General features: G+C 41.0%; 1 protein-coding gene across 1 annotated transcript; it reads right to left on the minus strand.

Moving 5' to 3' along the window:
* Positions 1-449: 449 nt before the first annotated feature.
* tpcn2 (two pore segment channel 2) lies at positions 450-19,462 on the minus strand. Its single transcript, XM_035417375.1, has 25 exons — positions 18,997-19,462; positions 17,886-17,941; positions 16,752-16,828; positions 16,038-16,215; positions 15,682-15,798; positions 15,290-15,396; positions 14,812-14,884; positions 14,243-14,342; positions 14,036-14,101; positions 13,516-13,580; positions 11,998-12,101; positions 11,438-11,519; positions 11,248-11,334; positions 10,690-10,809; positions 9,037-9,096; positions 8,549-8,677; positions 8,204-8,253; positions 7,984-8,062; positions 7,511-7,582; positions 7,267-7,340; positions 6,318-6,411; positions 5,533-5,615; positions 2,320-2,401; positions 2,107-2,198; positions 450-1,591 (listed from the first exon to the last, which is right to left on the minus strand). Exons 1-25 carry the CDS (start codon positions 19,127-19,129, stop codon positions 1,513-1,515), a joined length of 2,259 nt encoding a protein of 752 aa, XP_035273266.1. The 5' UTR covers positions 19,130-19,462; the 3' UTR covers positions 450-1,512.
* Positions 19,463-19,877: the final 415 nt, after the last annotated feature.

Raw genomic sequence — 19,877 nt, forward strand, 5'->3', positions numbered from 1 at the left:
CGAAAGCTTCTGGTTCAAGTTGGTTTCCACTGAAACTGACAGGTGATGGTATCGGCTGACTGAAGCCATTGGCATTGCTATTGTACTTCAGCCCTTCGGAGATAGTAATTTTATGACTGACAACGCATGAGACTGAGCCATTATGAAAAGTCTGCTTTGTCACCTGACACATACATGGCATCGCTGTTCATCACAATGAGCTGTCAGTCTTTCCATCAGAGATAAATGTGTTTCACCCACTGTTCTCATTCCAGCCATTTTCTCAGCTGTGGGAGGCAGGTATGTGATTAAACCTTAGTACTATGTCTTCCACCCCCACCCCCCCCCCCACCCCCCGTCCTCACCCCTTCCACCACCACCCATGTACACACACACACACACAGAACATTCAAGCTCTGTCAAACAAAAAATGAACATATGGAACAGAAAAAAACAATTCAACTTAGGTAAACAGTTAATATAAAATCATTTTTGAACAGATACCTAGGGAACCACCACGATGCTTTCTACAAAAAAAAGCAAAAGGCATATACTTTAGGAACATATACATCCAGGAAAAGCAGTATTCACAACAGACAAACAACACAACAGATAACAGATAATGCAGTCAACATGAGTACCTTTTACCACACTGAAAACTCTGGAACTCACTCGACCATCAGAAGTAAGAAAGAATGAATTCAAATGTAGTCAAATGAAATTAATACCTTAGAACTTGTGCATCTTGCTTCTTTTGAAACTTCACTCTTAAAAGACTTCCCTTCTTTAAACAGTGTGTCATCATCACAAAAAGAAAGGCTTAACATTGTTGTAAAATCCACGTCCAATAAAACAATATTGCAAATAAAACCATAGCAAGCAAAATAAAACATTCTGTATTAAGCCAGTCTGACATTTAAATATTAGGGAACTATGTGGATTGATGGCTATATTATCACATGACAAACTATAGCTGGGATTCAATCAAAATGTGTCCTTGACTGTAACCATTCATTTTTTTTTCATCACAGCAAGCAAGTTCAGTAATCATTAAAACTAAGTCATCCAGCTGAGATTGAAGAAAAAGTGTCATGCGTTTTACTTGTAAGTCAAAGTAAAAGACAAATGTTGACAGAAGCCGAAACTGAGTAGCCCGTTTATGCATATCAAAGCACATTTCTTAAATACAGTTTGCACCTGAGGCTTTGGTTCATGGCACAGGTAAATATAATGTTATCAAATAGGCATACACATGTCATTTGTCAACATTTGATTAAAAAATAAAACAGAATAAAGTGCACTATAGTACAGCAAATAAATTTTAAACTAGTTCACATAACCACTCGGCTTAGGAGGCCACATGTGGCGACTCAGGACTGGTGTTCATGACACATGACTGGTGATTGCAGTCATGAGCCGTTTGATACTGTACCTCTCACCATTACACAAAATGCACTTTCCATTTTGCGTGGGAGAGCAGTGTGGAGCAGAGATGGAGCGCGTTTTGGTGGTGAGGTGAGGTGCAGATTGTTGTCACTGGTTAATATTTAGGTGGGGGTGTTGGTGTAGCTGGGACATTAGTTCCTCCTCTGTGGGCTCTTGTATGTGTTCTCTGACAAATGGCACAGACAGAGCATAAGAAACATTTAGTGTGTTTGTATGGACCTTTGCTTGTGTTAACCATCCCAGAAATCAAACAATCCCATGGAAACCATTGCAGGCCAACACCACGCTTGAGTATTCGTGTGATTTCAGCAACACAAGTGCATGCAGTTTGCAGTAGTGTGAGAATCTATTAAGAAGAAACGTCATGAAGAAGAGGAACAAGAACCACCATAAGGAACACAGGACAGAAACAAAAGCCACGGCAACGTATCTAAACAGGAAAGCTAATCGGACTTGAGTCAGTAACATCGCTACTGCTGGCGCTGCAAAACCTGAAGCAAAACTCGAAGTCAAGTGCAAATGCAAATGTAAGCCAAAGGCCAGAGAAACTGCACAGTATCTCTGAAGTGATTATTGATTGGGTAAATAAGCAAAGCAAGAGGCGTGGCCAAATCCAAATTCAAATCCAAATGCAGATGCAAAGCCAAGTCAACCAATTCAAATACAGGTACATTCTTCTACCTGAACATTAGCTGGACTGTCGTCTGCAACCTCGTGTTCTCCATCTCCGAGGCAGAACTGGTATGGCTCCGGTCCCACTTATAGATGAAGCTCTGTTTTAGGAGAGAGGAAGACACTGTATTTCACATTTTTCCAGAGGTGCCCATTGGGCTTCATCAAGAAGACAGACTCTTTTTTTCTCTCTAGACCAGGGTTTTCAGGCTCTGAACATACCTCCAAGATTAAAGCCACAAACAGGTTCACCCACATGACTGATGAGGTAAGCCACCAGGACACGAAGTAGAGCATTGACCACCTAGAGAGCAGGAAATTAACACATGAATGACATTTACATTAAGAATGGAAATGTATTCTAAATATTGATTTCACTGCTATGGAATCATACTTCTTAGTTTTACAGAAGTTGTTTCTTTAGCATCGCTAAACACACACATGCACACACATGTACACACACAAACACATGTACGCACTGTGAAACTTTTAAATTGAGTAATTACAACTCAATTTAAAAGCGTATTTAACTTAGAAGTTAAAGACAAGGATCATTCAGCAGATTAAGTTTCCCTCCATAACTGAAGCACCAAATACTTTGATAACAAGTGCGACCTCTAGAGGACCAAACAAATACATTAATCTGTTGTTGGCCGTGTACCTTAAAACAGGACATCCCAGTCTTGGGCAAAAACAAAGTCAACAGGTTCTGGTGAACCTCAGCACTTTCCATTATCACCTGAATACTGTCTTTAAACGGCTGTACTGTAACAAGCCAATCCAGTTCTGAGACTCTGCATACTGACTGACAGCAGTTTTATATGTTAAGAAACACTATACATGAGTACTACAGTGCTCCCTAGTGTCACCCCACAAGAATAATACTTGAACAATGGTAATTGAATGAAAGTACATAAAACAACACTACAATATAAGAACTATTGTAAAGCATTTAAATGTTTTGCTGCATTTAATCGTTGGATGGTGTCTAAACTAGCAAGATCAAGCTGAAATAACAATAAAAACTAACTGTTAAAACAATGAAAAAACCATGACCATGAAAATGGCAGCCCACCTAGATGTAAACTACACGCATGAGTGCAGACATATCCTTCTAGGGCGTTCTGTTTTGCACTGAACATGCTACAAATGTCTTTGTTCTATCTCTCAAATGGTTGCTGCTGTGGTATGACTGATGCTCTTTCTACAGTCTATTCATACATTGCCTTTTGAGATGCCTATGTATTTTTACAACATACATTCAATGGTTTTCATAAAACAAACAATAAACCTGAATTAACTGTGTGGGCGGATTACAGTTCCTTACTCTAATTACCCGGCTGTGCACAAGTCCCTATTAAGACTTGTCAGCACAATAACTAGAGCAACAAATGGCTATAAAACAAGCATGAAACCGTGCAGACCCACAGCGCACCTGCACAAAGTGTCATGAGTAAAACTTGGCTAACTATATAGCTAGCTAGCCATGGCATGACCTCACCTCTGTAGCATTATTTGTTGTCCTCCGTGTGTCCATACATCTGTATCAGTGGTACGTGCTAAAGTACGTTAACTAAAGTAGGCGAAACGCTAACATGTTAGGGTTAGCTAGAGTAACGTTAGGCGATAAAGCTGTGCTTAAAAATCTTGTGCCATTCGAAGTGGTGATTTCGAGAGATGCACTTGCGCAAGCGTCCTACTGAACGAATCACCACCTGCACAGGCGTCCCACCAAACGTCCCTCTCAGGTCATCCATGAGTGAGTAAGTGACCACAATTTGCCATGCATAGCCTACGGCGGCAGTTCCTGCGCGCCGTGGGAAAAAACAACAGGTTCCTTTTGGAATCCTCAACCATTATACATCCCTCACTTAAAACGAGATAGACTCTATTTCCAAAAGTATGTGGACACCCCTTCTAATTAGTGGTTTCAGCTATTTCAGCCACACCCATTTCTAAAAGTGGGTGTTCTACACATCAGGGCGACATAGCTCAGGAGGTAAGACCGATTGTCTGGCAGTCGGAGGGTTGCCGGTTCAAACCCCGCCCTGGTCGTGTCGAAGTGTCCTTGAGCAAGACACCTAACCCCTAACTGCTCTGGCGAATGAGAGGCATAAATTGTAAAGCGCTTTGGATAAAAGCGCTATATAAATGCAGTCCATTTACCATTTAAAAGAAGCATAAATTCAAGCATACAACCATGCAATCTCCATTGACAAACACTGGCAGTAGAACGGGTTGTAGAGACGAGCTCAGTGACTTTCAACGTGGCCTTTCCAACAAGTCAGTTTGTCAAATTTCTGCCTAGCTAGAGCTGCCCCAGTTTACTGTAAGTGTTGTTATTATGAAGTGAAAACATATAGGAGGAACAACATCAGCTGCGAACCGGTAGGCCACACAAGCTCACAGAATGGGACCGTCGAGTGCTGAAGTGTGTAGCGCGTAAAAATCATCTGTCCTCGGTTGCAACACTCAACTACCTCTGAAAACGATGTCAGCATAAGAACTGTTCATCAAGAGCCTCATGAAATGAGTTTCCTTGGCCGGGCAGCCGTACACGACAAGCATACGATCACCGTGCACAATGACAAGCATGGGCTGGAGTGGTGTAAAGCACGTCGCCACAGGACTCTGGAGCTCTGGAAATGTGTTCTCTGGAGTGATGAATCATGCTTCACGATCTGGCAGTCTGACAGACAAATCTGGGTTTGGTGGAATGCAGTGCCAACATTACTGGCCAGAATAGTGACAACTGTAAAATTTGGTGGAGGAGGAATAATGTTTTGGGGCTGCTTTTCATGGTTTGGGCTACGCCCTTTAGTTCCAATGAAGGGAAATCTTAAAGCTACAGCATACAAACACATTCTAGAGAACTGCACTTCCAAATCTGTGGCAACAGTTTGGGGAAGGCTCTCTCCTGTTTCAGCATGATAATACCTGCGTGCATAAAGCAAGGTCCATAAAGTAATGGTTTGCTGTGTTTGGTGGGGAAGAACTTGACTGGCCCACACAGAGCCCCGACCTCTACCCCACGAAACACCTTTGGGATGAATTGTAATGCAGACTGCAAGCCAGGCCTTATGTCCAACAGCAGCGCCCAACCTCACTAATGCTCTTGAGGCTGATTGGAAGTTAATCCCTGCAGCCATGTTCCACAATCTACTGGAAAACCTTCCAGCAGAGGCTGTTACAGCACCCAGGGGGTGAGGGCGGGGGGGGGGGGGGGGAGGGTCCACCTCCATATTAATGCCCATTGTTTTGGAATGAGATGTGCAACAAGTACATATAGGAGTGACATTCAGGTGTCCACACACGCTACATTTCCAAAAGTATCTCCATGATAATGAAACGGCAAAACACTGTAAAACGTATGTCCATACTTCATAAAATCATTTGACACACAAATCTGAAATCTTGTGTCCTCCTTCAGCTTACCTGGTAGTGTATCTGGAGTAGGCGTCTATGAATACCTGCCAGTTGTTCACTACCATGATGTTGTAGAGAAGCACCAGTGTGGACTAGGTGTACACAGGGAGGAGATGGCACACAAAAGTGTTAATGTTAAACAGGCAGAAGTAAACCTTCATATACAGTATCAGTCTTGGACATGGACGATAAACATTTCCTGAGATTTATTTTCTAGTTCTTTCATCTGTATTCACACTAGAAGCTCCCTGTTATGTAACTGCTTCAGAATGGCACTCTTTGTGACCTTTAAATACATTGTACATTACTGGTTTATTACCTCACATGTTTTACTAACTTGAACTGACTTTACATTGCTAATAGTTCATATGCAACCTATTTATATAACGCAATGTTATACCAGGTACTTTATCATTAAGGTTAAGGGTCACAATTAAGGTTATTATGAAGTGTTCACCTTAAATTACAAAACCTCAATTTTGCATTTGGGGCCAAAGTACAATCCAAGTACAATCCTGAGTACCACTGAAGTTCGGCTATTTAAATGCATCTGTAATTGGGTACAGTGCAGAGCACACTCTTAGTGTACAAAAGACTAGGCCTTTTCCTTCTTTCTTCCAGGTTTGTTTATGCATTAACAAACTGATTAAATAAGCCAAGGTATAACCTAAGAGAATTATTAATTATTAATTATTAGAAATACATGTGAGAGGAAACAGCTCCCAGACAGCAGATTCTTCTGATGAGCTTCTTTGGAGCTTCACCGGTCAGGAGTGTGATTTGTTGGTACTCACAGCAAAGTCATCAAAGTTGTTAGGCCAGTAGCCTAGTTGCTCGTATGTTCCACACTCCATGCTGAAGTTGGCAGTGCTGGAATTGGTGATCAGGCTACAGGTAGACAAACAGGAGCCTGAATTAACAAACATTGTTATTTTAAATATTTTTAAAGCTTACTGATGAGTTTTCCCATCATCTTTCAGTGCTGATAAAAAGATAAACCAAAATCAAGGGTAGTCCTAGTCGCTACTGTATCTATGTATGAAGCACATTGGGACTAATTGTGTGGAGAAGAATATATTTGGAGGACGATATACAAATTGCCATGAATAAGGTTCCCTGTTAAGAAGGGCACTTATTTGTGGCCCCTGCATAAAGTGATATAGATTCCACATTGAACGAGCTTACAAATACACCGCACTCATAAATCTCAAGTGCACTCAGCTCACTGAAGGGCAATCAGTAACTCTGTTTTAAAATGGGACCACAAAACCAAAAAGCAGAGGCCAGCAAGACAGTGTTTTATCCATGCTCTTGTGTGGGTCAATGAGAGACTGCTAGGTCACATTACAACCCGGTTCAGCCCATGCTAAACATTTAGAAGTGCAAATGTACCATTGCGATTTTATCTGTATTTTAATTAAGACTGACCTTCCTTTTAATTCTGTAGCTACACGTTTATTCCAACACAAGCACTGTAGGATCTCAGATATAACTCACCACCTATCATGAAAAACAGATGACAGAACCTCCTACCCCTGATGCATCTGCCACAGAATCTTTTCATCTAAAAGTTTCAAATTAAAAGTTTCTAACGTGCTCATAATACGCACTCTTAAGTGCAGATAGAGGAGAATTCTGATGGCATGCATGAAAAACTCAATTACGTTTTGCATTTGAAAACAAGCTGGAATTTTATGTTCCACACATTTATTATGTGCAATGGTAGATTAGAGAGAGATGTACCTCGCATTCCCTGGAGCTGGGATTGCTCCCTCGAATAGCCAGATTCCAAGGACAGCAAAGATGTAGTACACCACCTTCACACACAAGGGAAGAGGAATGTTGGAAGGATATTGGATGAGGAGTAATGTAGACTTAATCCCAAAGCTCTAAAGTAATCAACATATCTTTTTTTAAAAATACAAGGCTTGGTGGCTTTTGTGAGTAAATCTTTTTACATGACTTGGATGGCTGTGGAATTGCTCACCACTAAAATTCCAGCAAAAGCTCTGAGGTTTTTCACCAGATCCACCAGAGTGCTGGCAACGAGGGACATCAGCTATAGAAAAAAAGCGTACATTTTTAAGTACAACAATACACAGACTTGAAATGAGAAGTGAGATATCTATTTGAAGTGTCTTCCAAAACAAAAATCTTAAACACTTAACACTTTTAAATGGGTGATCTTATGTCACGGCAATGAAAGAGAGACCTCAAAGTAAGTTTTCGCCACTGGATGGCGCCAAACACAAAGACATCTCAGAAACTAAACCTAAGTTAACCCATTTTAAATTACACAATTTTCCATGGAACATGGAACAGAACTGGCAGAATACTTTCATAATGTAGCAAGGTGCCCATCAGAGGACTAGGGGGTCTGATGTGGGAGATGAATTATCCGGGAGAAAGAAGAGTTATAATCAGAAGAGTGTGAATATGTGCGAATGTGTCTGAGAGCACCTTGATGGTGGGGATGACCCTGAGGAAGCGAAAGATGATGAGCATGTTGACCAGGCGAACCATTTCCCACAGCGAAAGCCTACGGCACAGGGCACACATCAAGCAGGTGCAACAGCTGCATACAGTGCTTCCATACAATCACATTCCTAATAACGTCCGGCAAGGTAGCGATCACATAATAGATTAAATAAACGGAAGCAAAATAACCAAAATAACTTACCAGTGAGGATATGGATATTTGTATGTGGAAAATATGGAGATCTGGAGAACCTTTAGGTTCAAAGAAAGAGAATATTGAAAAACCTAATGAAATATAACTATTACATTAAACCACAAATATAAAATGGTCAACTAGGTATTTCTAAGTATGACACTTCCACTTAAGTAAAATTATGCCATTATTTAAAAATGGCATGAAAGTGGCTCAAGCAATGCATTTCATCATTATCAGTCACCCAAGTAAAACAGTTAATATAAGTGCCCCTCCTCACACACTGTATGTGTGTGTGTGTGTGTGTGTGTGCGGATCATCTTAAACTTGATCTCATCATTCCACATCACGTACCAGAAGGATGATTGTCATCAAGCCATCAAATATATTATTTCTGTATGAAACGTAGCCCCTCCATCCGAATGCAAATATCTTCAGTAGCATCTCAAGCAGATACAGTACAATGAAGAAACAGTTGACGACCTGCATACAAATCAAAATTCAAACCTTTAATATCATTAAGAAAAAAAAACAAAATCTGAACATGAAGAAAGATTAATCGAGCAAACATAATCGGAGTTGGTTCAATTGCAGAATTAATGCTTCTTTTAACTTTAGGCAGACTGGGAGGCTAAGCAAAGCACAAGACCGTTTTTACAATATACATTGTTATGAGCCTGAAAGTACATGTCCTTCCAAATGGTGTTGTCATTATTTGCTTAATATTCAAACTGGTGTAGTTCCTGGAAAGCATTCCGGTTGGCCGAGGTACTTTTATCATTAAAAAGATATTGTGCCCAGTAGGGAAATTGGGACGTAGCATTCCAGAAGTCTGTATTTACCTCAAACACATAGTCATCCCTTTCTGAGACAGGCTTATCTGACTCCACCAAGAGTAAGACCTGAAAGACAGCACAACAAAGACTGTACACATAAATACCCTGAACTGCAGCTTGCTAACAACCTGGTGAAGGTCAGGAGTATGCACCTGGAGATTTTATATATGGAGAAAATATATTCCACATTGAATAAGTAGTTAAATAAACTACTGAAAATGGCTTAGTAGCATCTGTACACCTTTACCCTCACTGAGAATTCCAGAATCTATGAATATGCAAATTGACAACGCTTGCTGCTGTGGTTCAGGGATATATAGGTGGCACGGCAACCAGATTCAAAATATATTTCTTTATGAAACCCATCGACTTCTACATGAGGTTTTGGAAGCAGATAGTCATCTGTAAAATGTGCGCTACAAACACAGATTCCCTCTATGCTGTCAGATACATCCACATGAGTTTTATTAACAAATTCCACCCATTTTTGTTTTAGAATGGGCTCCGTTGTTGACGAGTGGAACAAAGTCCCTACCACGGGATTGCATCCTGAAACAATGTGGTCTGCCATGTTCAACACACCAACTGTCACAACAATGCCGCTAACTAGTCAGGTTTCTGTAAGCTACGTTTATGTTTACCACATCGCTTTCCTGTAATTTGCACATCTTTGCATAGTGGACCATGATAGGTTTAATGTATTTGCCATGTGGCAAATTTTGCTCTTACATGCGCATTTCCAACTCTGATTTCAGGGAAGTACAAAGGAGCTCTCCGACTACAGTGTGATACAGAATGTGATAATGGTGCTCTGGTAAAAAAAAAAAAAAAAAAAAAATTCTGCACAAATATCAATCAGTATAGTAAAAGTCATGCTTCCAAGAGGAGTTAGCCATTTTTAAAAAACCTGACTGTGCCAAAAAAATTGAATTCAACTGCAAGCAGTACAATTTATTTTATCTGACTAACAGTACTTACTATTACATTGTTAAAGGCTCAGAATTAAGTACCTTTTCCTGCAGTTACTGTGCCTCCAATTAACCTATTTGAATGCACTTACGGAACACAATTTGTTTCATCAGTCTGGAAGAGTGATTTTTACAAATGGCTGTGGTGTGTTGCGCTCTGACAGCAGCAGTAGGTTATTGTGCCTGTACCGCAGGGTTGAAACGGTAAGGTATTTACAGCAGTACCGAAAGGTGTTGTGACAGCAGGGCATTGCGACAGTACAGTAAGGTGCTGTGACAGCAGGGTGTAAAAGAGTAGGACTTGGTATCACAGTTATTTAGCAAAGCTGTCAGTATCTGTAAGGAGCAGTGAAACTGAATCTCGCCTTCCAAAAGGTTTATGGCGTGGTTATGTTGTTGGGGAAGGGTAATTTCCAGCAGTATTTTTTCTGCCAGTGGGAGGAGGGCTACTCCTTTGGGGGAGTTTGACTAAAAACATGACAGCTGTGCAGTAGACTTTCAACTTCTGCACATCTGCCTTGTTTGTCACCAATATGACCTGCTGACCACTAGGTGTCACTGTACACCTGAATTTAACTGAGGCTTTCATGACAGCTGAAGGGCTCTGGTTATAAAATGCTTCATGTCCATGACCATGTGGTCACATGAATGCCTGCCAAAACTAAAATCTGTCTCGCACGGGTTACCTTACACAAATGCACAGCATGTTGGCCAGGGCAATGAGGTTCCCCACCACGGTCACATAGTAATGGCTAAAGATGAACTGGAGTTTCTGCAGGAAAGGAGAGCTGTACTCTGGCAGTGGAGGATGCTGGAGAAGAACATTAAAAATATAAATTATCTGTATTGCATATATTCCATTTCACTGTGGTTTAACAACTTTCATTATGTATGACATGGGAAAGAGATATGGAATATCTATACAATATTTACAGTAATATTTAAATGGTTATTATACCATGCTTTCTTGTATACCAACCTCCAAAGGAATCTCAATCCTCAGGATACAGGCTTAATCACTGTTTGCTCTAATGTTCACTTGTATTCAGAAAATCCTCCATTTAGTTCAGCTTAAATCAGCGATAAAGAGAAAGATAGAAAGTGAAACAGTGACGAACTGCGAGACAGGAAGTAATAAACAGTCAGACAGCCGTGGTGATGAACTGTGAGACAGAGAGCGATGAGAAGGAGACGGCGAGGCTCAGCGAGAAACACGCTAACGAAATGCAAGGCAGACGCGTGGCCGCACCTCTTCAATCCTGTCCTTGTCCAGCTCATCAAACAATATCTGAAAGGCCTCCCTGGTGATGGAGCCTCCAGAGAGCTGCTGGGCTTTCTGGAGCCGAGAGAGAGAGTGCAATGAGAGGTGAGGTGACACGAGGACACAGCTAGGATTTCCAGGGAATTCGTTGAAGTTGAGACTTCAGGGCCCTGCTCACCGTGACAACAGCCCGTCTGTAGTAGGACTTCATTTGCACCAAGCGCATCACCTGCAGGACCGTCTCCACCTTCACACCCGTCCTGCCCATACAAGAGAGCAAGGACACCACAATCACTGCTGGGGTTCATAGAGAAACACACTGTCCTTCCCCCACCCACTATCAAATGGTAATGGTAAATGGACTGCATTTATATAGCGCTTTTATCCAAAGCGCTTTACAATTGATGCCTCTCATTCGCCAGAGCAGTTAGGGGTTAGGAGTTAGGTGTCTTGCTCAAGGACACTTCGACATGCCCAGGGTGGGGTTTGAACCGGCAACCCTCCGAGTGCCAGACAATCGGTCTTACCTCTTGAGCTATGTCGCCCCTATCACTCCAATGGCCACTGTAATCAGGTTAGCACTTTGTTACGACATTTTGTTTTACCAACCCTCTTCTGTGGGTTGAAGATTTCAATAAGATTTCAATAAATTTGAGAGCTGCAGTGCTTTCACTCTGCATACAGTTTGAATGATGATGAAAAGCTGTCTCAGTGAAGGAGTCTGTAGGACAGTCTTACTCGTTCTCTGCAGAGCAGGACGCTCCCTGAGCTGAGGAACACAGCACCTCAAAGGCCGCCCGGATCCCCAGCCTCCTCCTCAAGATGGACGTCTGGACGGACATCTGGAGGACAAGGGAGAGGAGGTGGGTATTGGTAAAGTGCATACATACTGCCTCAGAATCCGTGGGCTTTTCGTCAAAACTCCTTGGCTACCTGTTTTTCTGTTTTTGTTGGTTATCTTATTATTTTCACAGACAGCAACACCCACGCACAAAGCTGGATATGAACAGTAAATCCTACGTCCAACACCAGGGCAACACCTGGAATTTGAAAACAAAAACTTGCAGCTTTTGTGTTTCCGAGTCCTGGGGCCATATTTATAAAACTTTGTGGAAGTTCTACACCAAAAGTTCATGGTGAGCAAAAGAAGAGAACTGCGTACAGTCAAAAATATCCTAATTTATAAAGCCATCCGTACACTCACCAGCATGCAGGTTTCTCACAATCAACTTGAAATATCGTAGACGTTCACAAACCTAGTATTCCGGCTGGTCAACACCCACAATTAACCATAAATGGTCGCTGGAATCCTCATGTGATTGCTCATTCCTCATCCTCATTGAATTTATATGGAACTTTTCCTCTCACTCAAAGCCCTTCACTGTTATGGAGGGGAGATTTTCCTCAAGCACCGCCAATGCTACTGTGTCACCGACCTGGCGTAACCCCAAATAAATGAACATTTGTAGAGTGGTGGCAGGTCACAGCAGCCGAAAACGCTATCAGCCATTTTCGGAAATTAAAAAGAAGTAGTCGGGGGGTGTCTCGTGTGGCACAGCCCGTAGAGCGCTTTCCATATGCTCATTGCGAGCCGCGACGTCGTCGGTTCGAGTCCGACCGCCGACCTTTGTCTCTCCCTCTCCCTCTCCCTCTTTCTCCTCCTAGTTTTTCCTGTCTCTCTACAATGATCTGTCAAATAAAGCTGAAAAAGCCCCCCCAAAAAAACATTAAAAAAAAGAAGTAGTCGGATATTAAAGGGGAAGGAAAAGAGGGCGGTTCTGCACACCAGCAAAGCTTAAGTGCCACTGCAAGTGGTCAGGGGACACAGGAGCTAACCCCCCCCCCCCCCCATGAACGTTTGGCCTATATTGGGGATACAGCCTCATCACTGGAGATGGAGGGAGACACTGATGGGGGAACCACATAAATGGGCCATTCCTTACTTGTATGTAAACACATACTCGTCATTTATGCTTATCATTTCATGCATGGATTCTGGAAAACACACTCAGCAGATTACCTTGAATTTATTTCTTTATTTATGAATTTGTTTGGTTTCAGACCAATTCACATCATATGAACCCATAACGAAATGCATTATTTTAGTTTTTCGTAAATTAAATTTCAAATGTCAAATATATTCAGATGTCACTAATTAGAAAGTTTCTTCATGCATATTATCATTCAATGAAAATTGCAACGACTGTGTGATGGACATGGGAGAACACACTCATAAAGTAAGTATCACCAACTCACCAGTAAGTATCCCCTGAATTGGTTGTATATGATTGCAGTCAGCAGGTTCATTAAAAAATAGGTTCCTAGGAGAAAAACAATAACTTCAAAAATCATTGAAACTACTACAGTGCAAAGATAGAAAAGAGCAGAAATGATAATTTCACACATTTTACCCAATAATAATAGTAATAATAACAATGTGCACCACCTGTCTTAGATTTCACAAAAGGTTCAGGCTAATTTTGAACAACTACATTAAGAGGGTCATCACAATTCCTTTATTAGTTCTAAATAAGGGCCATAACCATTTTCATGACCATACACAGACATTATGCCCAGCTTATAACAGCTGACCATAGGTGTAACCAACTGATGTATGAAGTAAACATGTATTAAGCATTATATCCAACTGCTACAAGTCCCCTATATAACATAAAATTGTAATGCACTTATTATGCTATTGTGAACAATAGTACGTCAGACCCACTTAACATATAATGAAGCAATGAATGAGAAAGGTGCAGGTCATAGTGCTTACCAAAGCCACTGAAGAGAATGAAGAAGATGGAATACCCTCTGTTTAAAGAGTAGGCTGGTATCATCACTGTTCACAGACCAAGAAGAAAACACGTATGTGATGCAATGGTTAAAAGCTTCTAATTAAAACCATAAGAGAGAGCTTCACAGTGTGATAGAGTTTCAAGATGAAAACCACACTTATGAAACCCAAATGAAGTGTACTTGCCATCAGGATTATTTGCAGTGGTTAGAAGCACAAGTAAAGATGTCAGAGACTGAGGGAAGTTTCTGAAATAGATCCTCCATTCTTCATTCTTTTCTGGATCCTAAAAAAGGTGAAAAAAGAGAACCTGATGCCATTGAGTTTGTAATTTGATTCCACTACTTTTAGACACAAACTTAGATTAGCAATTTATTGAGACCTAAAATGGAAAATCCTTAGTCCACCTGTAAATACCCGACCAAAATTTGTCTACATTATTACAGAAGCTGTGCCATAGTGCTGCAAAATCACGGTACCACATTCACCACAAGAGGGCACCTCAATAATAACGCACACATTTTTATTTATGTGCAAAAATTTGCATGAACTACTGCTCATAGCTCATTTATAATAGGAGCCAATGGCTGTTTGCCCATGTGAAAAATCATATACTTTAGAATACTTAAAGTGCATGAAATTTAATTACATTTCAAATATGCTGAAGCATAAAATAGAAAACTTAAACTACACTGCAGCAAGCATACTATTTTTTCACATGGGTTACTACAGTCATAACAGAGGAATGACATCACCTCTCCCTTGGAGAAAAGTAGCATGCCAAACATGGTGAAGAGACACAAGTGCAGGGCCAGGAGAAGGATAACACTAGGAAAGAGAGAGATTCAATAAGACACAGCACAATGAAAGAACCTTGTCAGGCACAGAGAATATCAGATTAACAACAAAGAGGCTAACTTCGTGGAATGCACAGCACTCCTTTATAAGAAAAAAGTGCCTTTCAAAGGTGACTTCCCTCCAAGAAAAATAGTAAATCTCAAATTAGAGCCTGTTTTAGGACTACTGAGGAAGTACAATTACAAAGCCCCATAAAAATATTTCCTAAGAAATGAAAGGACATTCTACCAAAGAAGGATTCCATTTCCATAGCAATGTCTATCACAATTCAAAATAGCATGTCTAACACAGATTCCATAAAGCCATTTTAAGTTTTAGAACCATTCATAGATACACACGCTGATAGTAAAAAAAAAATACTTTGAGAGGGACTACCTTGCAATTTCTGGCAATGTCCTTTTGATGCATTTCAAGGTTTTCTTCATCAATGATGAATTTTGAAGGAGAAAGAAGGGACGAAGAAGTCGTCTGATTCTCAAATGCTGAAAATGGCAAACATTGTTGCGATACAATTTTAAGAGCACAGTGGCTAAAACAATCCTATTACAAACACAGCTTATCTCTGCAGTCATAAACAGTAATAAATACACTGCAAAGTACAGTAAATCGTGGGGAATTGCTCTCATAAAACACACCATATGTACAATATTTCCGATTCATTCATTTACTGTAAAGAATGTAACGTTGCCTGAATCCGTTTAAATTGTACCATCACGTCATTCTATTTCTGTTCTCATGCAGTTAAAAAATGAGAATATCCCACTCACCTCTTCGCAAAACATGCTCAGTGACAAGGTCCAATCAATGACACTTCCTGCAAGGACCACCATGTAGCCAATCAGCCATTTGTTCTTTCGGAACTCATCCCAGCCAATCAAATAAATCTGCACCAGAGGATTGGTTATTTAGATCACTGAATCACCACTGCATGTAACGCTAAAACCTTTTTAAAAAAGAAAGAAAACTGACAGAATTTTTTCCTTTGGACTGTAGTTTCAGTCATTCAGCAAACATCACGTAGCTAAAGCACAGTAATTTTTGCTGGCATTTTACAGCACATTCAACACTTAACTAGCATCAGAATGCAATGCAAAGTTATGGGGTGTTGGGTTGTGATGGGCACCTTCAGAGTGAGGTCAAGGGCGAAGACCATGAAGCACACCATCTCAATGCTCTCGGTCAGGCCACATGGAGGCTCCCAGTGGGGCAGTTTGTAGCGGGGGTCAGACGTGGCAGTCAGTGAAGAGGGTTTCTCGATGAAGGCTAAGGCCAGGATGAGGGCGATAACTGCACCCAGGCCCCTGGAAATGAAGAACAACCACCTTCCTCAAATTTATGGCCAAAAGACAGCCACCGCGATACAAGGGCAGTTATTTATTTATGTACCTGAAATATTTATCCTTGCCAAACGGAGGGAACAAATTTGGGTCAATGTCACATCTACAAGGAACAGATTTTTCAGGGAATGGTTTCATTTATGCAATGTCTCGCCAGGTCACGCAGAGTGTTCAAGACTATTACATTACAGTCATTTAGCAGACGCTCTTATCCAGAGTGACTTACACAACTTTTTACAGTTGTGTAAAAAGAGCAGGCTGAACTTAGAGCTAGATAGTGCAGGCAAAATTGCAAACCATGTCTTTTCCATTATTACAATGTAAGACTCGTGTTTCTGTTTGGATGCAATGGCCACCGATTCAAATGTCATACATGGATTCTGTGGAAGCTTTACACTTCATCTTGTATAAAAAGAATAGTAGGCAGCCGTTATTTATTACAAAATAGTGAAAAGGTTGGTTGAAAGACAGATGCAAGATTGTCGACTTTTGCAGCTTACCATTGGTAGATCCTGGAGTAGTACCATCTGTAAAGCCAGAGGGATCTTGAATCCACTCGATGATTGATGGAACGATACTATGGGGGGAGCATTAAAAAGTCTTGATATATTCAATGTATCCACTATGCATATGGTTACATACACTCAGTGGCCACTTCAATGGGTACACCTGCTCATTAACGCCAATAACCTCCTCTTCCAAACAGTGAATCATGTGGCTGCAACTTAATACATAAAGCATGCAGACATGGTGAAGCGGTTTCGTTTTTGTTCGACCAAACATTGGGCAAGATGGGCATGGGCAAGATGCATCCTCTTAGCCACATTGATCGTGGTATAATCGTTGGTGACACACGTGTTAGTTGCAGAATGTCAGAGACAGCTGCCCTCCTGCGGTTTTTACACACTACAGTCTTTAGAGTTTACAGACAATGGTGCAACAAAACAACACACCTGGAATTATGAATCTCAATTTCTGCTGCAACATCCAATATGGTAGGGTCAGAATTTTATACAAACAACATGAATCCATAGATCCATCCTGCAATGTGTCCACAGTGCAGGCTGCAGGTGGTGTAATGGTGTGGTGAATGTTTTCTTGGCACACATTAAGCCCCTTAATTTCAAGTGAGCATAATTAAAATTCCACTCATTACCTAAGCATTGTTGGTGACAATGTGCTCCCCTTTATGACTAGTCTACTTTTTTTCAAACAGATATTTCCCACAGGATAATGTGCCATGTCACAAATACACATCATCTCAAGCTGGTACCACGAACATGACAGTGTTCATGAATGAGGTGGAACAGGACAGGAGGTTTACGGCATGAATGTGTGGGCAGAGAAATGATGTGACGCTACTGACCAGCACCTCGTTGAATCTCTGCCACAAAGAATGCAAGCTATTCTGGAAGCAAATGGGGATCCTACCCCATTCTACACAGGTGTACCTAATGCTGGCCACTGATGATATTTTATAATTCTTATTGTACACACATACTACCATGACTGCTATCATTATTATTGACAGTAGTAGTAGTAGTAGTAGTAGTAGTGGTGGTGGTGGAGGTGGTGTATGGTGGTACTAGATCAAAATATCAAAACAAGAAATAAAAAAATGACAAAAAGGATACCTGTATGGCATCCTCAATGAAAACAACAGCTTGCTGGATGGAAAGTGCCTCATCTCCTAAATAAGGAAAGAGGACATTGGCTGATGGATTAGTGAGCTTCAAAACCATGCTATAGAAAACAGCAACTTTAAATCATGCTAGATTTTTAAACCACACTGATGAACAAAGCTGAACAATAAGTGAACAAAAGCAGTATTTAAACCTTGTCACAATTAATAACTGCCAATTCTGAAGTGAAGTGAGGTTTAAATACTGCTTTTGTTCACTTATTGTTTCATGAGGCTGGAAAATGAACCAGCTAATAAATTGAGTAATGGTGACTCTGAACCTAGGACATCATGGCAATTGTGATAAGCTTTTATTTGTCCAATAACACACACCCAGTGCTTGATAAAGCTGCAATTAAAACATGAACGCAATCCGACATTTTCTATACAACACATTCTTCGACTAATTTTAGCAAGCACTTCCTGATCTTTAAGTACAGCACAGAAGGGGTTGACGTGTACCAATATTTGCAAACAGCCTCTCCTGGGCCTCTTTCCCACCTGCCTTGAGACGTGCACTGCTGTTTTACAGCGTAACATCTTAAACGTGTTGATAAAGAAAGAAAAGATACATGTTATCGAAATAAATTATGCATAAACACCGACTCCAATCTTGGGGGGTGAGCGGCGGCGGTGTTGAGGTGACATACGGTCTGTGTGGACATTACAGCTGTGACTGCAAAATCACTTCTGCAAGACAATGTTGGGATATTGAGTAAACTACACCGACTTTTCGGAAATAGGATAAGGTGTGGTACAGAAGGCCCACTGATGACATGCAAGCTTCGCAAGTTATCTTGCTATAAAGACACTGAAAAACGCAGGAATCCTGCAGAGAATTAGATTTGTTTCGTACACAGTCGAGGAAGAAAGTTAAAATCTCGAATGTCGTCGACACAAGAATAACCTTTACAAATGTCTTCACTGCGTAGACAGGAGATTAGTTTCAGGTGCACTCTCCACCCAGAGGCGCATCCACAAGCTCACCTGAGTTAATATTTCTGCCACATTGGATCGACTTGTCGGGAGGTGACTGTTAATTGCTTTTGCTGCTATCAACTTACCCCAGTCGACATAGCAGGAATGTCCAGTCGCTGAGTATGACAGCCGCCTTGCTTTTGGAGGATTACCAGAACGAAAGCCGTAGTCTACGGATCTTTGGTCCGTGCTTCCAGTGAGCAATGGTTCAGTTTCCATTCAGAAAAATAAATAGTGTCGTATCAGAAATGAAACGCCTTTCGATAAGTTTGTAGGGTACTTTTCGAAGATGACCACAATACAAAAGGTAAGCGAATTTGCAGTAGAATGTTTCCTTTTCGAAGGAACGAAGACGCCAAACATTCCATAAAATAGGCTAGTGCTAGGTCTAGAATGTATACGCCATGAGTTCCATATACACCCGCACCTGAAACCTGCGTGTACAGTTGAAAACTTTGAGCATTATACTTGTTTTCAAGTAAAGCGCGATACTCTCATGGAGCCCTCCGCCTTATCCCTTCAAAACACCTGGAATCAATGTCGGCAAACCTGTTCCTCGCACCGGGACCAAAACATGAATGTAATCGGAAGACTGGGCGTGTAGTTAAAAACTAAACTGTAGCCTTAGCGTACTGTATTTCAGCCTTGTTGTTACTTTGCTTCGGGATGATTACAGTGATCAGTTGGCTAAGTAGTCATTTAGTATACTAAAGTCTCATAAAGAAGTCAAGTGGCAATTAAGGTAAAGAAATGAATTTGCAAAGAAAATTAAATAAAAATGAATATTTAAACATGGGTCTCTTATCCGCGCATGCAGATTTATGTAGACTGCGCGCTCTCTCTCTCTCTCTCTCTCTCTCTCTCGACAGTTATTCACAAAATGTATATTCACCTTAATGATCATACTAACTGGAGTAAACATTAGACAAGTTTGTCCTGAATAAATGTGTACAGTCAACGTGATAAC

The sequence above is a fragment of the Anguilla anguilla genome, chromosome 5 (genome assembly GCF_013347855.1).
Source record: "Anguilla anguilla isolate fAngAng1 chromosome 5, fAngAng1.pri, whole genome shotgun sequence".
In the NCBI taxonomy this organism is placed as follows: Eukaryota; Metazoa; Chordata; class Actinopteri; order Anguilliformes; family Anguillidae; genus Anguilla; species Anguilla anguilla.